Genomic DNA, 19,546 nt, shown 5'->3' with positions numbered 1-19,546 from the left:
ATTTGTAATTTCTTGTCTGTTCAATCAACTCTGATCACATTGATGGTGCAATCATATAGTCTGCACTATATTATAAAATTAGTCTTCCACAGAGGTACATTTAAAATAATTCTAACTCAATTTCAACAGTACCTAAAGCTGAACATTTATTTAGTTTTTAAATGAAATGGTTCAATTATAGTTCCCTATTTGAATTCAGTTAAAAATCTACCTACCTGTTACATAAAAGTATCAGATTAAATGACCTTTTTGCTTCTGTATATTTCTCCAATGAAATGAGACTTAACTAACTGGAAGTTTTGGTTGTTGTGCTACAGCTTGATAACAGCAAACAAGTAACATTATTCTAGGAGCAATCAGTTGCTCAAAGCCAACAATATAACCATTTGCTCAGTGGAAAGGAGAACAATATATAATTTAACATGCGGTGTTTGAATACCTATGACAGCATAAGATATGGTCCTAAGCATCAGTAGTAATTTTCATCTATAGCAAAAGGACCTTATAATTTCTTTTTAAGGGTATGGAAAAGCTGATGTAGTATTCCAGTGGTGACTTTATTCAGATGGGAACAGAGTTGAAGACAAGCTATATCGAATCAGAAGGCAACAAAGACTCTATGACCTCACAGAAAGAATATGATGATCCTTTGTAAGATCTTCTATACTTAGTAAACTTACGCCAAAAATCTTATGAAAGTTCTTATTTAGATAAATTCAGTGTGTTGTGAGTGCACATTAAAATAAAACATGAATGGGATTTTTAAACTTCTGACATTATAAGCTTATGCAAATGGAAATCATAACTTTTAGAGGGAGGAATACTGCACTCTCATTTTTAAAAAAAATTATTTATTTATTTATTTGAGAGTGACAGACACAAAGAGAAAGACAGATAGAGGGAGAGAGAGAGAATGGGTGCACCAGGGCTTCTAGCTTCTGCAAACGAACTTCAGACGCGTATGCCCTCTTGTGCATCTGGCTAACATGGGACCTGGGGAACCGAGCCTCGAATTGGGGTCCTTAGGCTTCACAGGCAAGCACTTAACCGCTAAGCCATCCCTCCAGCCCTGCACTCTCATTTTTAAAAGCATATACAGAAAGCTATTATGATTGTCAAACACTGTTTTCATTTAGTTATTTCTGGTTAAATTATACTTGTTGAAATCTAGGCTTTTACTACTTTATTACTAAAACATTATTCCAGAGACTATTTGCTAAACAACATATCCTTCCTTTTCTTCCGTATTTTTTTTTCTATTTTTATTTGTCATTAAGATTTTGGACATATACTAATATGCCAATATTGATAATGTACAAAATTAGAGCAATTCTTTCCTATTCAGATATAGATGGAAAATATTACCATTTTTGAGGAGGCAATTAACAATCCAGTGATTAAGGATATTGCAACTGGTTTTATTTTAATGTGCACTCACAACACACTGAGTAAATAATAAATCTAAATAAGAACTTTCATAAGATTTCTGGCATAAGTTTACTAAGTATAGAAGATCTTAAAAAGGATCATCATATTCTTTCTGTGAGGTCAAAGAGCTTATAATGTCAGAAGTTTAAAAATCCCATCTATGTTTCTAAGGGTTGCTTGAGCATGTACCTGACCTTAGGGGACTGTGAAATCTTATATATAATATAAACTTAATATATATAAAGTTTATATTATATATATTGTATATATGTACACACACACACACACACACACACACATATCTTTCTACTTTGGCAGATATTGCTAACTGTTCTTATGGAACATTTTCCCTCAATACCAAGTACCTAAAGGGCTTGGTTATTTTAATGGTTTGCCTTCCTTATGCAGAGGACTGGGATAAAGAAAAGTTTCATTCCTACTAATACATGGGAGACTATAGGAAATGAATAATTTCCTTAGCTAGGTAGACAGAAAAGGAAATAGGGCCCTTGGGGTAGGCACCTGTATTTGCTTTCTGAAGTGTTACAAAATGGTGACCAAAGATGGTGAAGAATGCAGCTCACTTCTTGCTTTTCAGTCATGAGAATCAAGGGCATATGGACTCCATCCTCTGCTGGTCAGCTCGCTTGCCTGGCTTACCTGGAATATGTGAAGTGCTAGATATACCATGGACCAATTAGTGCCTTTGTTTCTAACTGACCAATCGTAGACTCTATATGGGAGGGCTTGCCTTACTCAATAAAGTGCTCAGCTCTCACAGGGGCCAGAAATCTCCTGCTCTGAAATCTCTTCCTCAAGTGAAGAATTTATTTCTCTCTACCTATTTTGCTTTTGTATAAGCATTGTTCTGCTTTGTAATTAAGTAAACTAAAAGTGCCTGTAAAGAGAGAGATGTCCTTGATCCTGTAAGAGGGTATCTGGTGCTTTACTAGCTCTTTGAAAGGTTAAAACAAATGTCTCTGGCCTGTAATTCCCAGCACCAGGAATTGTTGCTGCCTACATTGAGCTGTTGATCAAAGAGACCTAGGAGGACCCCAAATCAAGACAGTTTTCTGTCAAAGCACTTTATTACCCACCAAAGGCAAGACCCTATTGCTGAAGACACTATATGCTGCGGACATAGAGAAGAGTGAGACCTGGTAGGAATTCAAAAGAAATCCAGTCCCTAGACAGTTAGCCTGCCTAATACTAGAAAGCTCTACATGACATACTGGGGGAAGGTGGCCAACAATGGTCTGAGCAACCAGAGGTCTAAGCTACTCAGAAGCAACCACCCTGATAGGATGTGCATGCCAGTGCAATAATAGCACACAGCCTTGATGGGTAACCAATAGCTTCTGACTGGCTAAGAGATCTGCTCAGTGTAAAGGAACCCATATCTGGAACTGGGAACCTGATCAGAGTCCTATGGATACAAAGTTTATGCTCTCCAGTGTCAAGCTTTCACTAGTCTCTGGCTAAAAAGGGGGTTACATGCCTCAAATTCTCCCTGACTTAAAAATGCTTATCCCATTTAAATTATGCTGACTTCACTCTCTGTTTGAGAATCAGAAGGTAGAAAGACCCGAGGAGATAAACTATCCCTCACACTTCAGCCAAGTCACAGCTGAAAGTTAGAGGAATTGGAGAGATAAGAATAAGTTCTGCTTCCATGCTGAACCTGATAATCAACACCAAGGTACAGGAGACAGACCCTGAGGATACTCAAGACCTACCAAAGCAGAGATCCAGAGACTTCCAAGAGCTCATCACTGAAATAGACTTAAAACTCACCCACCACTGAGAATTTTGCAGAAGAGGCAGAAAGATTGTAATTGCCACAGATTGAGATAACATGCCCAGAGACATTCCCTCCCCCAAAATAACTGACTGCTGCTCCCACATTACATAAACCACAACCCCATAGGGAATACCGGAAACCCCACCAATGAGCATCTCCAACAGAATGGGGGCAGGGACAAGGGAAAAGAGGGTACCTGCACATGATGTATCCATATGAAATATGTTTTTAATAAAAAAAAATGGCTATTTGGTAGGGATCTCACTGATGATGATTTATGTAGGAATGTGAGAGTGTTAGAGGCAATTATCTGCTGAGATTTGGAATTCAAAAGAAAACCAGCCTCTATGAAAGCCAGACCAAAGCAGGGCTTGGCATGTTTGTCAGTAATATAGTGCTCTCTTGGGTTAAAGGCCTGAGCATCACCAAATACACAAAACAATAGAAACAGGAACTTAAAAGGCTATAAGACATTTGGTCAAATATCTCTTTGCTTAAAATAGTTGAACAAAAAGAAAGAAAAAAGGAAATTCATTTTAATAATACTAATATTTTTAAAAATAAAATCATGTTTAAAATGCCTTAGAAATCTGTACATTTCAAATATGTGTGTGTGTGTGTGTGTGTGTGTGTCTATATATACAGCTAAATGGTTAAATGACTAATGACTTTGGGTAAACAGAGATAGAGAATCTTAGCAAAGATTTTGAAAGTTACACAAATTGCAAAATGCCTCAAGGATAAACTTGAAGGCATAAAATGTTAATGTAATGGCTGAAAATGTGAGAGACATGGCAAGGAGAGAGAAGAGGAGAGGAAGAAAGAAATGATTAGGAGAGGTGAAAAGAAGAAAATGAAATTCTTATCTTCCTATCTTTTCCCACAAACCTCTGAAAGCTGGGTTTCCTGTCAGCCCAGCACTCACTGGCTCCAAGACTGTTCTCAGAATATTCATCAGGTGATTTGTGAATGCCTGGCACAGTACATCATGGCTTTTCTCATAATTCTCATAACATACCAAATATGTTAATTCAACTTTTAAGTTTACATATGGGAGGACTCTGGATAACATTGTCCAGACATATTCTTTTCCTGGTGATCAAGCCGCAGACATAATTAAGAACCTGCTCTCTTTTCTTCCCATTTGTCTCATAGAGTATGTAAATGTATCTCCTAATGGCTTCATCAAACATGTATAACATAAACTGCCAATTGCTATCAAATATTTGTCTGTTACTTCTTTCAAAATCTGACTCTTTCAAAGCACTTATTTTATTTACTTAGAAAAACTGCATCACTGTTTTTCTAATAAATAAAGTTGACTGTAGGTTATAAATCAGTCCAAAAGCATAAAGGTAGATATTGTTCCATTCAGTTTCTGAGAAGATACTTTAAATGGAATGACTTCCTTGGTAGAGATATTTTAGTATTTGTCAGTGGTGATTTGAATATAAAATATCCCCCATAAATGTCATGATACTTAGTTCCCAGTTGGTGGCATTGTTCTGAAATGTATGAAACCCTTAGGACCTGATCTTGCTGGAGAAAGCCTGACACTGGAGGCAGGTCTTCAAGTGCTATAGCCCTGCCCCACCTGTCTCTGTCTCTGTCTCTGTCTCTGTCTCTGTCTCTGTCTCTCTCTCTGTCTCTCTCTCTCTCTCTCTCTCTCTCTCTCTCTCTCTCTCTCTCTTTCTGTCTCTCTGTCTGCTTGCTTTCTGCCTCCTGCTGAGATGAGGACATGAGCTGGCTTTTTGCTCCTGTCATGCTTTCCACATCATAATAGATTTCTCCTCAAAACTGTAAAATGAAACTAAATGCTAGCCTTTTGTAATCTGCTTCTGGTCAGATATTTTGTTCCAGCAACAAGAAAGTAACTGATACAGAAAACTGGTACTGAGAGTGAGACCATTGCTGTAATAAAACTGATCATGTTGTTCTTAGTTTTTTGAATCTGGGTTATGGGCAAAATGTGGGATGATTTGAAACTTAGGATGAGAGAAGCCTTTCAAGATTTAAGATTTTAGTGTGACTTTGAAACAACAGGAAGATGAGAAAAATGTACATTGTGGTGATGTAGCTCATGAGGGTCCAGAAGGGGGAAAAGATTTTATCAGGAACTGGCTAGAGGCACTTGTGATATTCTGGAAAACAAACTGGCAGCATTATTCCAATATCCTAAAATCTTGAATGAACATGTATTTAAAGGTAATGGACTTCTGTGTTTGGTGGAAGAAATTTTGGGACAGAAAGAAAAACATTGACTCTTTCATAGAGATTTCTTTTGATGCCCTGAAAGAAAGTAAAATGTAGAAAATAAAAATATAGTTTGAGAGAGAAAGAAATGTAAGCAAATTTAAAGTTTAAAGCCCAGAGAATGCAAATGCTTCAGATATACTTGTTGAAGAGATTGCACAGTTAATGATAAAACATCAGCTTTACACTGGGGTAGTAGGAAGAATGCCCCGAGGGCAAGCCCAAGCATATTGAAGGCTGAAATGAGTAAGAATGCAAATTCATCTGAAAGGGAAATACCAGAAGGAAAAATAACTGAAGGAGGTCTTTTCTTCTTAAAGCTAGCTTGCAGAGGCTCCTCTAGCTGTAGTCCAAGCCAGCCTTCATCCTGAGCTGATAGTAGAATTTACCCACATTGTCTACATGGTGGTTTTAGAATAACAGTTCAATTCAAGATATAGGGGGGCATAGATTCCACCATACTTCCAGAGAGCTCCTGAGGCTAAGAACTGTGTGAAAGCCTCAAAGTCCCTGTCATGAGGTCCTGTAACTGCATGAAACTGAAATTTAGTGAAAAATTGCAAGGAAGTTTCTGGGATTTTTGTGAAGATGGAACTATATAAATTGTTCCTCAAAGAAGACTGTAGGTTAGGGCAGATTATGCTCAGAAGGGAAACTGGCAGCATGTCTTGAGATGTGAAGCCAGGCATGCCTTTCTGAGCTAGATTGTTTCATCATGAGTCCCATGAGGGAGGAAGTATTCCACCAAGGATGGAAATCTACATGTTACAACCCAGCCTTGCTTGCTACTTTTTACTCTCTATTTCCTCTCTGCTGATGAGTCACTATTCTGCTCCTGCCTTGTTTTCCAGCCATAATAGACTTCCCTCAAAACTCTAGCCTGAAAATAAGCCCTTTCTTTTCTTTTTTTTTTTTTTTTTGGTTTTTCGAGGTAGGGTCTCACTGTAGCCCAGGCTGACCTGGAATTCACTATGGAGTCTCAGGGTGGCCTCGAACTCACAGCAATCTGCCCACCTCTGCCTCCCGAGTGCTGGGATTAAAGGTGTGCGCCACCACGCCCAGCACCTTTCTTTTCTTAAAATGCTGGATGGGTATTTTTACTGAGAAACAAGAAGGTAACTGATTCATTTGCCTTCTTCCTGGAATGTGCATATGATGTTCAAAGTTGTACTGATCATTTTTGGATCACTAGGCTACATAGTGGATAGACAAAATACCAACAAGGGTAGAAGAAATGAATTAAAGAAATGAGCCTTGGTCACTAATCATATTATGGAATGATCTTTCTGCCATGTACTGTGCACTTCTGGACAATTTTCTTTATGTGAACAAGCAATAACTTTCTATAATTGTTAGTATACTTTTAAAGACTTTAGGTGTTTCCAGCTAAACACAATTCCTAACAGATATGACTTAGGAAATCAAGACAATGCCTGGGAGTAAAAGCTATGAAAAATTCTGCATTCAGAGGCTGTGACAACTACTTACTGGGTGTCCTACTTAGAGACATAAGAAACTGAATCTTGAAGAGATAGATTATAACTTGGAGGTTGGTACATAAATTTATCTCTATGTAGAAAAGTGTAAGAAAAACATGACTAAGCTATTGAAATATAGTTTCTGTTGGAGGGAATAGCAGAAATGGAGCATAGTGAATTTTATAGTAAAAAATGTAAGGTTTTACACAAGGACAAATTATTCAGCAGTAGCTGCAACTCTAAAGGTGCTTGTTAGAGTATCTCTCCTTGGTGGTGTTCCAAATAGGATAGAAACAGCCTTCTGTGTATGCTGCAATTTCAGATTGAAACCAGTCTGAAAGCCAGAGGATAAACTGAGTGGCCTCAGTATGGCCCTATTATTCTCCTGTTCAATCTTACAGAGAGAAAGATTACAGCTTCACTACTTTTTTTTTTTTTTTTTTTTTTTTTGGTTTTGCGAGGTAGGGTCTCACTCTGGTCCAGGCTGACCGCTGACCGAGAATTACCTCTATAGTCTCTTTAACTCATGGTGATCCTCCTACCTCTGCCTCCCGAGTGCTGGGATTAAAGGCATGCACCCCCACGTCCAGCAGCTTCACTATTTATAGATAAAGTTATCAAAGAGACCCTTGCAACCCTTCTTCATATTGGAGATATTTCTTTTTTTCTTTTTTTATTTTATATTAGCATTTTCCATGATTATAAAAAAAATCCCATGGTAACTCCCTCCCTCTCCCCCCACACCATATTGGAGATATTTCTGATAAATAAGAAATAAACTGGAAGGTGTCAGCAACTTCAGGATACATGCAGGAGTGAATCCTGAATCTGTTCTTCTTTTTCAGAAGGTAGCAAGAGCAGAAGATAAACTACCCCTTGCATTGCAAGCACGCCACAGCTGAATCCACAGAGGAATGGGGAGATGAGGAAGAGTGCTATTTCCAAGCCGTTCCTGATAATCAGTGTCACAGTGTGGGAGACAAACCATGAGGATACTCAAAACCTACCAAAGTGAGATCCAGAGGCTCCTAAGAGCTCAACACTGAAGTAGATTTAAAACTCATCCACCACAGCTCAGAGAATTATGAGGAAGAGGGGATGGAAAGATTGTAAGACACAGGTTGAGGCATTCCCTCCTCCCCAAAATAACTTACTACTGCTCTCACAACATATAAACTACAACCCCATGGGGTATACATGAAACCCTACTGAGGAGCATTCTCAATGGAATGGGGTCAGGAATGAGGGAAAAGAGGTGATCAACATATGAGGTATCCATACAAAACACCTTGTTGATAATAATTATTAATAAACATTAAACAAATTTAAAAAAAACACATTGTATGAAGCCACTAATCCCAGAGTAGTACATGTTCCCCAGTAACACATCACAACCATCACATTGTCCATGTGTATTATCCACATACAGTAGATGGCATGCCTCTGGTCAAGACACTTGGATAGGAATTACATATAGCTCTCTTCAAGTGGATATTTTGTTTCCAATATTTAAGAGCATAAATTATATACATAAGAAAAATAAAGAAGAATTAAAATAAGACACATTTTTATTAAAAAGTATACCCCTGAAGTCACATAACCATGTTAGGTAGAATTACTAGGATTTGACTCCAGTATATTACTCTAAAATCTGAATATTTTGTTTAGTGCAACTAGACTTTGACAGGATACACACTTGACTTATTACAAAGGATCTGAAACCACTGAGCTGGGAGCTTAGGATAGCCATCAAAGTAAGAGTGTTACTGTAGAAATCTCACTTTAACAATAGTTTCTAAAAAAGAAACAACTGAATTAGACCACCAGAAATGCATAAAAATAACAAATATTTCAATTTCATATATAAACAGTTTTATAGAACATCCAGTAGATACAAGGTAAGATATATATTCTTATATGTATGCATTTCATATACCTTTATAAATAATAAATTTAAATAATCATTCAACCATTGGGATCTCATGAAGCTGAAAAGTTTTTTCACAGACAAACATACAATAAATAGAGCCAAAAGATTACCCACAGAATGGGAGAAATTTTTTGCCAGCTATTCAACTGACAGAAGCCTAATTTCTAGAATCTACAAAGAACTCAAAAACCTAAACAATAAAAAAAAAACCCACTCACAAAGTGGGACAGAGAATTGAACAGGGAGTTCTCAGATGAAAAAGTACAAATGGCAAACATACACTTAAGAAAATATTCAGCATCCCTAACCATCAGGGAAGTACAAATTAAAACGACTGAGTTTCCATCTTACCCCAGTAAGAATGTCAAACATTAAAAAATCAAATGAAATCAAATTCTGGAGAGGATGTGGAGAAATAGGAACCCTCATTCAATGTTGTTGGGAATGTGAGATGGAACAACCACTATGGAAAGCAATAGGTAGACTACTAAAAAGGTTGACTATAGAGTTACAAACAAACCCAGTTATTCTCTTACTGGGCATTTACCCTAAAAGCTCTATGCCTCAGTTCAGAGAGATTTGCTCAACCATGTTTATAGCTGCTCAATTCATAATAGCTAAGAACTGGAATCAACCCAGATGTCTATCATTAGATGAATGCCTAACCAAGATGTGGTATATCTATACGATAGAATTCTACATAGCTGTAAGGAAAAATGACACAATGTATTTTGAAGAAAAACTGGTCTAATTTGGAACAGATCATTCTCAGCAAATTGACCCAATAACAGAAAGACAATCATCACATGGTCTCACTCATCTGGGACTCTTAACCTGAAGCTGCCCAGATGCTGACATACCTAATATGTATCTCTAGAACTACACCTACCAAATTTAGTTGTGTTGACTACAATAGGGAGAGTGGGGCTGAAGGGGAGGGTGAAAGTAGGGGGCTCTAACAATCTGACACAAAATCAAACACAAAACTGCACCCAAATGGAACTGGTACTATAAAATGCTGTATCCTGAAAGACAGACTAAAAGGTTGAACTTTCATTAGGTCCTTAGAGGGAACACCTGAATCAAAGGGCCCTGGAGAGGGTATGATGAAGACTGACCTTAATCTTCTGTTTGTCTCTCTGTTTCTCTGTCTCTCTCTATTTTCTCCCTTTCTCTTTTATACTACCTATCTTTTTCTTCCTTCTTCTCCCTTGGTGCTGGCCTATAACTCTCTAATACCAAGCTCCCACCAATCTGCTACAAGAGAGCCTCATAAATTCTCTCTAAACTAATAATGGTTATCCTATTTATCTGGTGCTGACTTCATTCTCCGTTGGAGAATCTGCTTCTCTTTTTCAGATGGACACAGAACCTGAGAGAATCATCCCATTGTACTCACCAGGGCACTAGCTGAAACCATAGATTAATTGTGGAAATGAAGAAGAGTGCCGTTTTCTTGGTGAACCTGGTATCAGCACAAGGGTGAAGGAATAGACACAGAGAAGACTCAACTCCTACCAAACCAGATATCCAGAGACACAGAAGTCCCCAAGACCTTATGACTGAAGTAGTCCTAAGACAAACCCACATGGCTCAGGGAAGTTCACTGAAGAGTGGGTAGGAAGATTGTTAGACCCACAAGTTGGGATGTTATGCACAGAGATGTTGCCTCTTCCCCATAACTGATGGTTACCCTCACAATGCATAACCCATAATCCTCAATGTGGAAGATCCCTTCAGAGGTTGGAGGACAGGGAGGAGGCTAATGATGGTACCAACATGGCTGTTTACACACTGAGTAATAAAGAAAAAATAAAAAAATACATTAATAGTATAGGTAATAAATATTTGGAGACAGTTCTATATAAGGTATATAATTTAAGAACATTTCATACTTATTCACATTTTTCAGACTTTCTTAATACCATTATAGTAATGTTTAATTAACCAGACTAAAATTATACAAGTCTGGTTCTTGGTGCATCTGCTCTGAGGATATTAAGGACAGTGGAGCCACTTGTTGAATTTACTATATTTTCCTCTTGGTGCTCTAGCTTCATACCTGCACTTTCAAAGGGAATGCACCAGGGTTCAGGTGATGAAACTGGGAGTGCTCTTTGTTGCTGACAGCCAGCCTTGCTCATTGGCAGGCATTTCATTGAACATAGTGATCTCACTTTGAACAGCCTTGTGTACTTTTGACAACCACAATGAATTTTGAAGAAACATCCTACATTCCCTTAGGGCATGGAAATATGAATCTTTGATTTCATGCTTTTTCTAAAGGTTTAAGGAGGAGACAATATAAATTCTGCATTAAAAACAAATAGGCATTTACCTTCCTTCAAAATATTACTTTTTGTGAAAGGTTTCTTGTGCTTAAATTCTGATAGGCAAACACATTTAGGAAGTTGGGAAAACTTAAAGTACATATGCTTCACCTTAAGATAGAAAACTAAGTAACTGATATGATGCTAACACAGTCAATTCTGTGAGCTCAGAAGTCTTCAGTCTCACAATGATGATAAATTTTTTCTGAATGTAAATTGGTATATTGAGATGTTCTGTTATGATATTGCTATAATGAAATGCAAAGACTCAGTAGTTAATGTAAGAGAAATTTATTTTTCAGTTCAAGGGACTAAAATAAAAGATCATGTCATAACAGATATAGTATGTGTTAGTACCCATGGTTTTGATTCATACAAGCTGCTTGTGTTGTGTGCTTATAGTACAATGGGTAAACGAGTTATTTTGGTCCTATTTCACATGAGTACTAATATCATTACTACCTACATAATCCTAATCATCTCACTAAAGCCCCACTAACTCATGTCATTATCTTGGTAATATGGATTCAACTTATGCATCTTTGGTATTTAGAAGATGGACATATATTAATACACGGGATTATTTACATTAAGTTTTATTATTTGAGAATATATTTAGTTAGAGAAATTATTTCCCCTACAATTATGATATAATTAAAATACAGCATCAAAAACTCTATTTGAAAGTCATGACAATTTCTCAAGAGCCTCCTGTATATAACCTTTTAGGTTTAGCATAATTCCAAACTGGGCTCATCAAATCTTTATTCTTACAAATAAGTATAGTTTAGCTCTTATTAGAATAATGTTCTGCTATTTTTAATACAAAATTTAAACTATTTACATCAGATACCTTCCAGATCATACTATGAGGATTGAAATCCAAGTTTTTGTGGCATAATTGTTACAGATGCAGAGTTGCTTCAAAGAATTAAATTTCATGTCTCTTTCATGTTCCTTACCAGGAAAAGTAATAGTTTTGCTCAGAGTAAGAGGTACAAGATTGAGATATTGAATTATGAAAGCTCTTTATATAGTTGTTCAGGCTTTTGTTCACTCAGCACATTTTTTCTGTACAACCAATTAATAAAACTGGCACAGAATATATATATATATATTTAGTACAAAAAAGTCTTTCAGTTGATTTTTTCCAAGTCATCTTCCTGCTTTGAAAATGGGTCTACAAATAAGCTGACAAATGATTTCCCTGAGCTGATCTGTGAAGGCCCAGTAGTCAAAACTGACAAATGAAAACTTAAGGTCACCATTTCAAACCTTGCTCTCAGAGGAGTGTTCTGTGTGAGTCCTGTGGACACTATTCAACTTCAACTACCTACTTTAATTCCTTGCTTTTTAAAATATCAAACTGCGTCAGAAACAAAATCATGAATGGTTGAGTATTTGGCCTTATATTTGCACTTGAATGAAAAGCAAAGTGGCAGTTTGTTATAATTCATACTTTTGAATAATTTTGACAGAGTTGTATATTTCCCAAAGTGAAAGGAAAAGTGGCATGACTTAAGTAAGCATGATTTACTAATGCAGTATTTTAGAAGTTTACTGAAGATGGCATTCTTCTTGTTCTGAATAGTGAATGCACTTTCTAAATTACTAATTTCTCTCTGGAAACAAATTCACTTAATAGTACAACCTATGTTGCTACTTGTACTTTTACTTGAGTGTACTATATTTAGGAAGAAATACCAACATGTATCAATTTGGAGGATGCTCAAAATGAATTGACCAGATGACAGTTTAGTTCAAGGTCTTGTGATTATAATAATGTACATATTCACTTTCTAAAAATAATCTATGTAACTTGCTACAGATATGCCATCATTTTAGCTTCCTTATGCTCAATATCTAAACACCATCATACAAAACCCTTATAACTCTATTATGGACAAAGACTAGTATTCTTTCCCTACTCTCTTCCATTACTATTTCAAGTGAGCTATAGTGCATACATCCTTATTCTAATGTAACTCTTCTACATCTGTATTTCTTTTCAATTTCAAGTTCATCATGTTTACTCAGGATCCCATGCTTCCTGTTCTCAGACAACCTGGAGCTCTCTTAAGTATCTGATGCTTGTTAAGTTCTTTGCCCCTCTTACATGCCATTCTGCATTTTGAATGCTCGTACTTTCTTCATTTGCCTACTTAACTCATAGTGAGATGCAAAGCCACTAAGCCATCTCTTCATCCCTTTCAAAAATATTCTTAACACTTAATTTTATAAATAACTCAGAAAACAGAGACACCTATAGAAAAATGTAAATATTATGTTTGATGTATATAACAAATACTGACCAGGGTCAGGGGTAGAAAAAATAAGTTATATAAATTTTTAAAAGATATATTCAAACTTGCAATTAAAGTAAATTAATAGTAACTTAATATATATTACTTCAATGAATCATATATTTATGTGAGAATTTTGTTGTATTTCTGATCAAAATCAGTAATTACATATAGCGTAGACTCAGAGGCACATGGAAATAGGTTCTGAAAAGAAGCAGAAATCAAAAACACTAGTGTGGACAGCTTCCATTTGTGAGTTTTGGTAGTGAACATATAACATGTCCAAAAGTTTCATCCCCTAGTAATTTCAATCCTTGACATATTTTATCAACCTTGATTTAAAAGAAATTTGGGATATTTCATGGAAAACAACTATGGATATTATACCTTTTTTTTTTATTCCTGTAGCAATATTAAGCATTTTCATGTTGTTTTAACAGATTAAGATCCCAGAGATTTTCATCAACCTGTCATGTCAATGCATTTCCCTTAGAAGTACACTGAGAGGCCCATTCCTCATACTTACCTGAATGTGAATATAATCAATTATTATAAGGGGGTCAAATTCTAAAATGGCATCTTGATACCTCTGAGTGGGCCTTGTGTATGCTCCCTTCCTTTAGCACTCTGTAACTCCTAGGGAGTAAATGCAGAAACCTCGATGTTTATAAAAGGTCTTACTGTTCATGCAATTTAGATAGAAGAATATTACTACAACTTTGAAATGCTATATATGAAGAGGTGCTATTTTTGAAAATATAATGTTGTGAGGCTACAAGTTCTTATTGCAAAATTTTTTTACAAGCAAATTCCTAAATATAGCTATGTCCAGATAAAAGTACATGTTGTTCTTCAAATAGAGCCAAATTATGGAGATTAAAATATCAATGTTATAGAAAATCATTAATAATAGATTTTTTCATTATTCTCACTAGAAAGAAATTGATTTTTCTAAGAAACATTTAGAAAACAATTTAGTCAAAACCAAAACATTCCCAAGACCAGAACATAACCTCTAAAACTTTAAGTTTTATTTTTCATTAATTTTTGTAAAGATTACAAATGTACCACCAAGTGTATTTTGAATCTTTTATTAGAAAAAAATAAACAAATTGATTTTTGGGTCATAGCTTAGGCTTCATGTGAAACTATTTAAATTAAAGAACATGTTGAAAGAGCAAAAGATAAAGAGAGAAAGAGAGAGGGGTGGATGAAAGAGCCACAATGTCAAGAGAAGTGATTTAGGTAGAAATGTTCTAAAGCAAAGCAATGTTTGGATCTGTCTTCTGTCATTATAGTACCTCTACAACATAGATAGTGTCAGTGACTTTTTAGAAGCCATGTTTTTCCTTGGTCACATTAAATAAGAGGAAAGTTGAGTTATAGGTAGCTTAATGTCATATATATATATATACACACATATGCATATATATGGCTTGCATTTTGTCTGGCTCTATGATGGCCAGAGAATTTATGACAGGAACAGAGGCTAGACATCTCCTCTGCCACAGCAGACAGAAAACAGCCGTGGGAGTGTAAGTGCATATCTAACAAGGGGGAGCTGACTGTAACACCCATAAGCCCACCCCCAGCAATACACTTTCTTCTACAAGGTTCCACCTCTCAAATTACCACCACATGGGACCAAGCATCCCAAATATCTGAGTTTATGGGGGACATCTGATTGAAACCACCACAGAAGTACAAAGAAATTTCATTTAAACTTGGTAATTTTGCCTGCAGCAGGCTACATTTTAATGTTTTAAACACATAATCCATGCAAAGGGGAAAATTACTGTCCAAATAATCTTTTTCTCTGTCTATATCCATGAAGACTATCTCCTAGTCAAGCTGGTATATACACCTCTGATTTCCATTTCTCAATGAAAAAAGATAATTTCACCATTGAGTCTATAATCCCATATCTTTAATTAGTTTTTATTTTAATATTGTATATAGCATATAGAGACAGAAATAAGGGAAACTGTTGCTTGAGATAACTGCAAATAAAAATTCAAATATTGTTTGTTATTTCAAATTCTACTGTAGGTCAAAGTGAATAGGTACTGAGGTTAATTAAAATATTTTGGTGAAATCTAAACATTAAATAAAATGGCAAAACTATACAATCAAATTTTTACTGGATAATTAAGAAATAAATGTTTGTAACTCATAAAAATATGTAAGTTACATGCTGGACAGATTTCACAGTGGTCAAGGCACTTGTCTATAAAGCATAACAATCTAGGTTTGATTCCTCATTACCCGTGTAAAGCCAGATGTACAGTGGCACATGCATCTAGATTTTGTTTGCAATGGCTAAAGGCCCTGGTGTGCCTGTTCTTTCTCTTCTCTCTACTATCTCTCTCCCTACTCTCTCTCTCTCTCTCTCTCTCTCTCTCTCTCTCTCTCTTTGTTTTTAAACAAATAGATATTTTTTAAAGATGTAATTTGCAGCAGTTAGAGTAGTAAATTATAACAGAATGAAAAGAATGGTGCATAAGCAAATAGAAATCTGACACAATCTGAAACGTGCAGATTATTTCTAGGTAAAAATAATAGCATTTAATTTTGCTCAAGTACTTTATGGTTTTATTTGAATTCCCTGATATATATAATCTTATCTATGAGATCACAAAATTTTACTTTTATTATTAAACTCATGTTTTTAATATGATCCACTGAAATAAAAAAATATTATGGAGCCTGGCATGGTGGCGCACACCTTTAATCCCAGCACTCGGGAGGCAGAGGTAGGAGGATCGCCGAGAGTGTGAGGCCACCCTGAGACTACATAGTGAATTCCAGATCAGCCTGAGCCAGAGTGAGACCCTACCTCAAAAAACCAAAAAAAAAAAAATTTATATATATTATGGGTAAACAACTGCTCTTTAATTGGATATGAGGCCTGCTCCACAAGAGGGAATTCATGGCTGGTCCTGAAAATTTTGTCAAAGCCTATTGCTGAGAAGGTCGTAGGTGCTAGAGAGAAGGTACTAAGGTTGTTTGGCTGAGAGTATATGTTGCAACCATCAAATTGTCCTCTAAGTATTTATAGATTCATGCTAGTTTATATTTTGGTCATAGAAACTTCCTTTAGATGATAATGGGGAGTATTGTGAATGCCGAAAAGTCATGAAAATGCTGAGAATTAACTTTTGTGTGCTGAGATAAGGCATACGCATCACACCTGTGAAGGCGGAATTGTAAAGGAGATGGCAGCAGGACGACTACAAGAGCTGGGGGATGGGAAAGGAAGTGGACTGCAGCTTTCTGGACAGTAAATAGTCATGGCATACATGATCTCACAGTAACATCTGCACAATACTGGGACTACCAATATGTCCTAATGGAGGATGAAAAAATCCAAGCATAACAGGGCCTTGTTAAAAGCAGTCCAGTGGGAGGGACAAGGAATGGGGGACAAAATTAATGAGAGGGGATTTTGCTCAAAATAAATTACATTATATATATATGAAAATCATCACTGAAATGTTTTAAGAAGATATTCAAACATGTCTACACCCTTCTAAGAGTTTGTCAAATGAGTGTCAAAGTGATACTTTAATTGTTTTAGAAAATTAGTCTTACATCTTTATCTGAGAAAAAATATTTAACTAATACAAGAAGCCTCCATTATATTTTAAGTAGACACAATTAGGTTCTAAAATATATAATCAATTTGTAAAAATGAAAATTAGACTTAAAATCTCATTCCTTTATGATTTGATAGTTATCTCTATTAATATCACTTTTAGCATATAATTATTTAAAATAATACATTTCATCACAAGCTCTTCAAATAAACATAAAATTTCCAATTTATTAGTATTATATGTGCATTCATTATTGAAACTAAGACTGTTGGCGCTTCATGCGACCCTTTCAAAGTTCAAGGCTAACAATGGAAACTGAGGTAAAGAAGGAACCTGCTGAACCTTCAATTTGTATTCTCCTAAGCATCTCTTCAAAGGGTTGTGAAAAGACCAGTAACTCAATTGATTTTAGTAACATACAGGCAGGCAGTATTTCAGCATCTTTAGGTCTTTGATTTATCTTTCTGGGGTTTCAATACTTCCCTCCATCTGGACTCAAATCCAGTTTACTTCATTGTAGATCTGAGAAACCATCCGACTGAAACCTCTGTCAGGGTGTGGGTACCTTTTGTGTGGCATGAACATTATTTACAGTACATTGTTTGAAGCGACAGTGGCTGACTTTGAACACTTTAAACCCAGGAAGACAGTGAGTTTCTCCTGAAAAAGTGGAAATTTGGTGCCTGGCACCTTTTCCTATATCACATTTCTACATCTACAGTTTCTACAAGCTCCCCTAGTCTGTGTCCCACTGCCAGCAGTATGAACAATGGATTCGTATTAGCATCTTGGTTTCAGGTCTCACTGTGTTATACACATCTATGAGAATCTAGTGTGGGTCATCTGTTTCATATGTTCTTTTCTGGGCCCATCGTGTCACCTGACTTACTTGAGTGATTCCTTTATGCTTTTACTTTTTGGTCCTCAAATGTATCCCTTACTTTTTTCTTAGATTCTTTTAATTTTTAGTCTCATGTTTTATTCCCTCCAATATATCCCAAATGTTTAGAATAAACCAGATCGATAACTTATATATACATTTTGTCATTTATTTAGTATCATTTTAGAATTTAGATGTTCCTTTATAAAACAAAGCACATAAAATAGAAAGAAAATGAATCATGTAAAACAGCACAAATGATATTAAAGAATACATTTTCCATCAAGATACCTATTAACTATTAAGTTATAGAAGTATTCCTTCAGATGTTCTGTTTAAACAATGATTCACATAAACAGGCCTATAACTTCATGTGCTATCCATCTACTGTGACCATGACTTTTCATTTCCACTATGCTCAAAAAAAAACATATGAAATATATAATAATTTGAAAGCTCAGGTTCCTATCTATGTGTTTGCTAATGTTTTTTTTTTTAAATAAAATGCAGTAATTACATCTCTGTAAGGCATATTGAGTGACTGGATATAAATTTCGTGCTTTTTCAATAACTGGCATCACCATGGTTGAAAGAAAAAGCCTGTTATGGCTCACTATGAACTATCATTGCTATGCAAAAATTAATATTTGCATTGCATTGTTCCATATACTCACCCCGGCAATGCACTCCTTCATCATACCCATCTGAGCAGTCCACCACACCGTCACACAGCTTTGATAAAGGGATACATTCACTGACACCAAGGCATGAAATGTGATTCAAGGGGCACTTGATTTCTATCTCCTTAGGACCTAAAAACATGTAAGATGACAGAAAGGGTATTTATTAGCTTCATTATTTTAACCACAAGAAATTGATAGCTTTAAGTTTACTCAATAAAACTACAGACATTTCTACCAGAAAATAATTCTGACTTTTTCTTTTTGCAAATCAAATTTTACCTATGTGATTAACACTCTCATTTGTATATGGTACATCGGAAATGAATTGCTTATTTTTTAAAATTTATTTATTTATTTACAAACAGAGAGAAAGAGAAGAGAGACAGAATGGGCATGCCCGGACCTCTAGCCACTGCAAACAAACTCTATATGTATATGCCTCCTTGTGCATCTGATTTTACATGGGTAGCTGGGAAATCAAACTGGGGTTGTTTGGCATTGTAGGCAAGCACCTTTACTGTTGAGCCATATCTCCAGCCCCTATTGTCATTTTTAAAACAGTGTATTAGAGCATAACTATATTTTTTCATTTCTTCATTTTTTATGTGTGTGATATGCTTGTATGTGCTTGTAATGTGTTTATATATGTGAGCCTGCTTATGGAGGCCAGAGGTGGATGTCAGCAACCTCCTCAACTACTGTCCACTGAAACAGTGTCTCTCATTGAACCAATGCTCACCGATTTGGCTATATCAGCTAGCCAGCTTGCCCTGGGGAACCTCCTATCTCTGCCTTCCACTAGGATTTATAGCCACTTATATGGTGCTGGGAACCCAAACAAAGGTCCTTGTACTTTTACTGACT

At 36.0% G+C, this 19,546-nt stretch overlaps 1 protein-coding gene across 1 annotated transcript in view; it reads right to left on the bottom strand.

The window, feature by feature from the left end:
* Positions 1 to 19,546, bottom strand: part of Lrp1b (LDL receptor related protein 1B) — a 2,087,209-nt gene that overhangs the window by 1,360,303 nt on the left and 707,360 nt on the right. The window contains exon 3 of the mRNA XM_045147485.1: positions 18,674 to 18,811. Coding sequence (XP_045003420.1) covers positions 18,674 to 18,811 — 138 coding nt within the window. The remainder of the gene's footprint in view (positions 1 to 18,673; positions 18,812 to 19,546) is intronic.

Source organism: Jaculus jaculus, chromosome 4, assembly GCF_020740685.1.
Source record: "Jaculus jaculus isolate mJacJac1 chromosome 4, mJacJac1.mat.Y.cur, whole genome shotgun sequence".
Classification (NCBI taxonomy): Eukaryota; Metazoa; Chordata; class Mammalia; order Rodentia; family Dipodidae; genus Jaculus; species Jaculus jaculus.
This window is presented reverse-complemented; position numbering and strand designations above follow the sequence as displayed.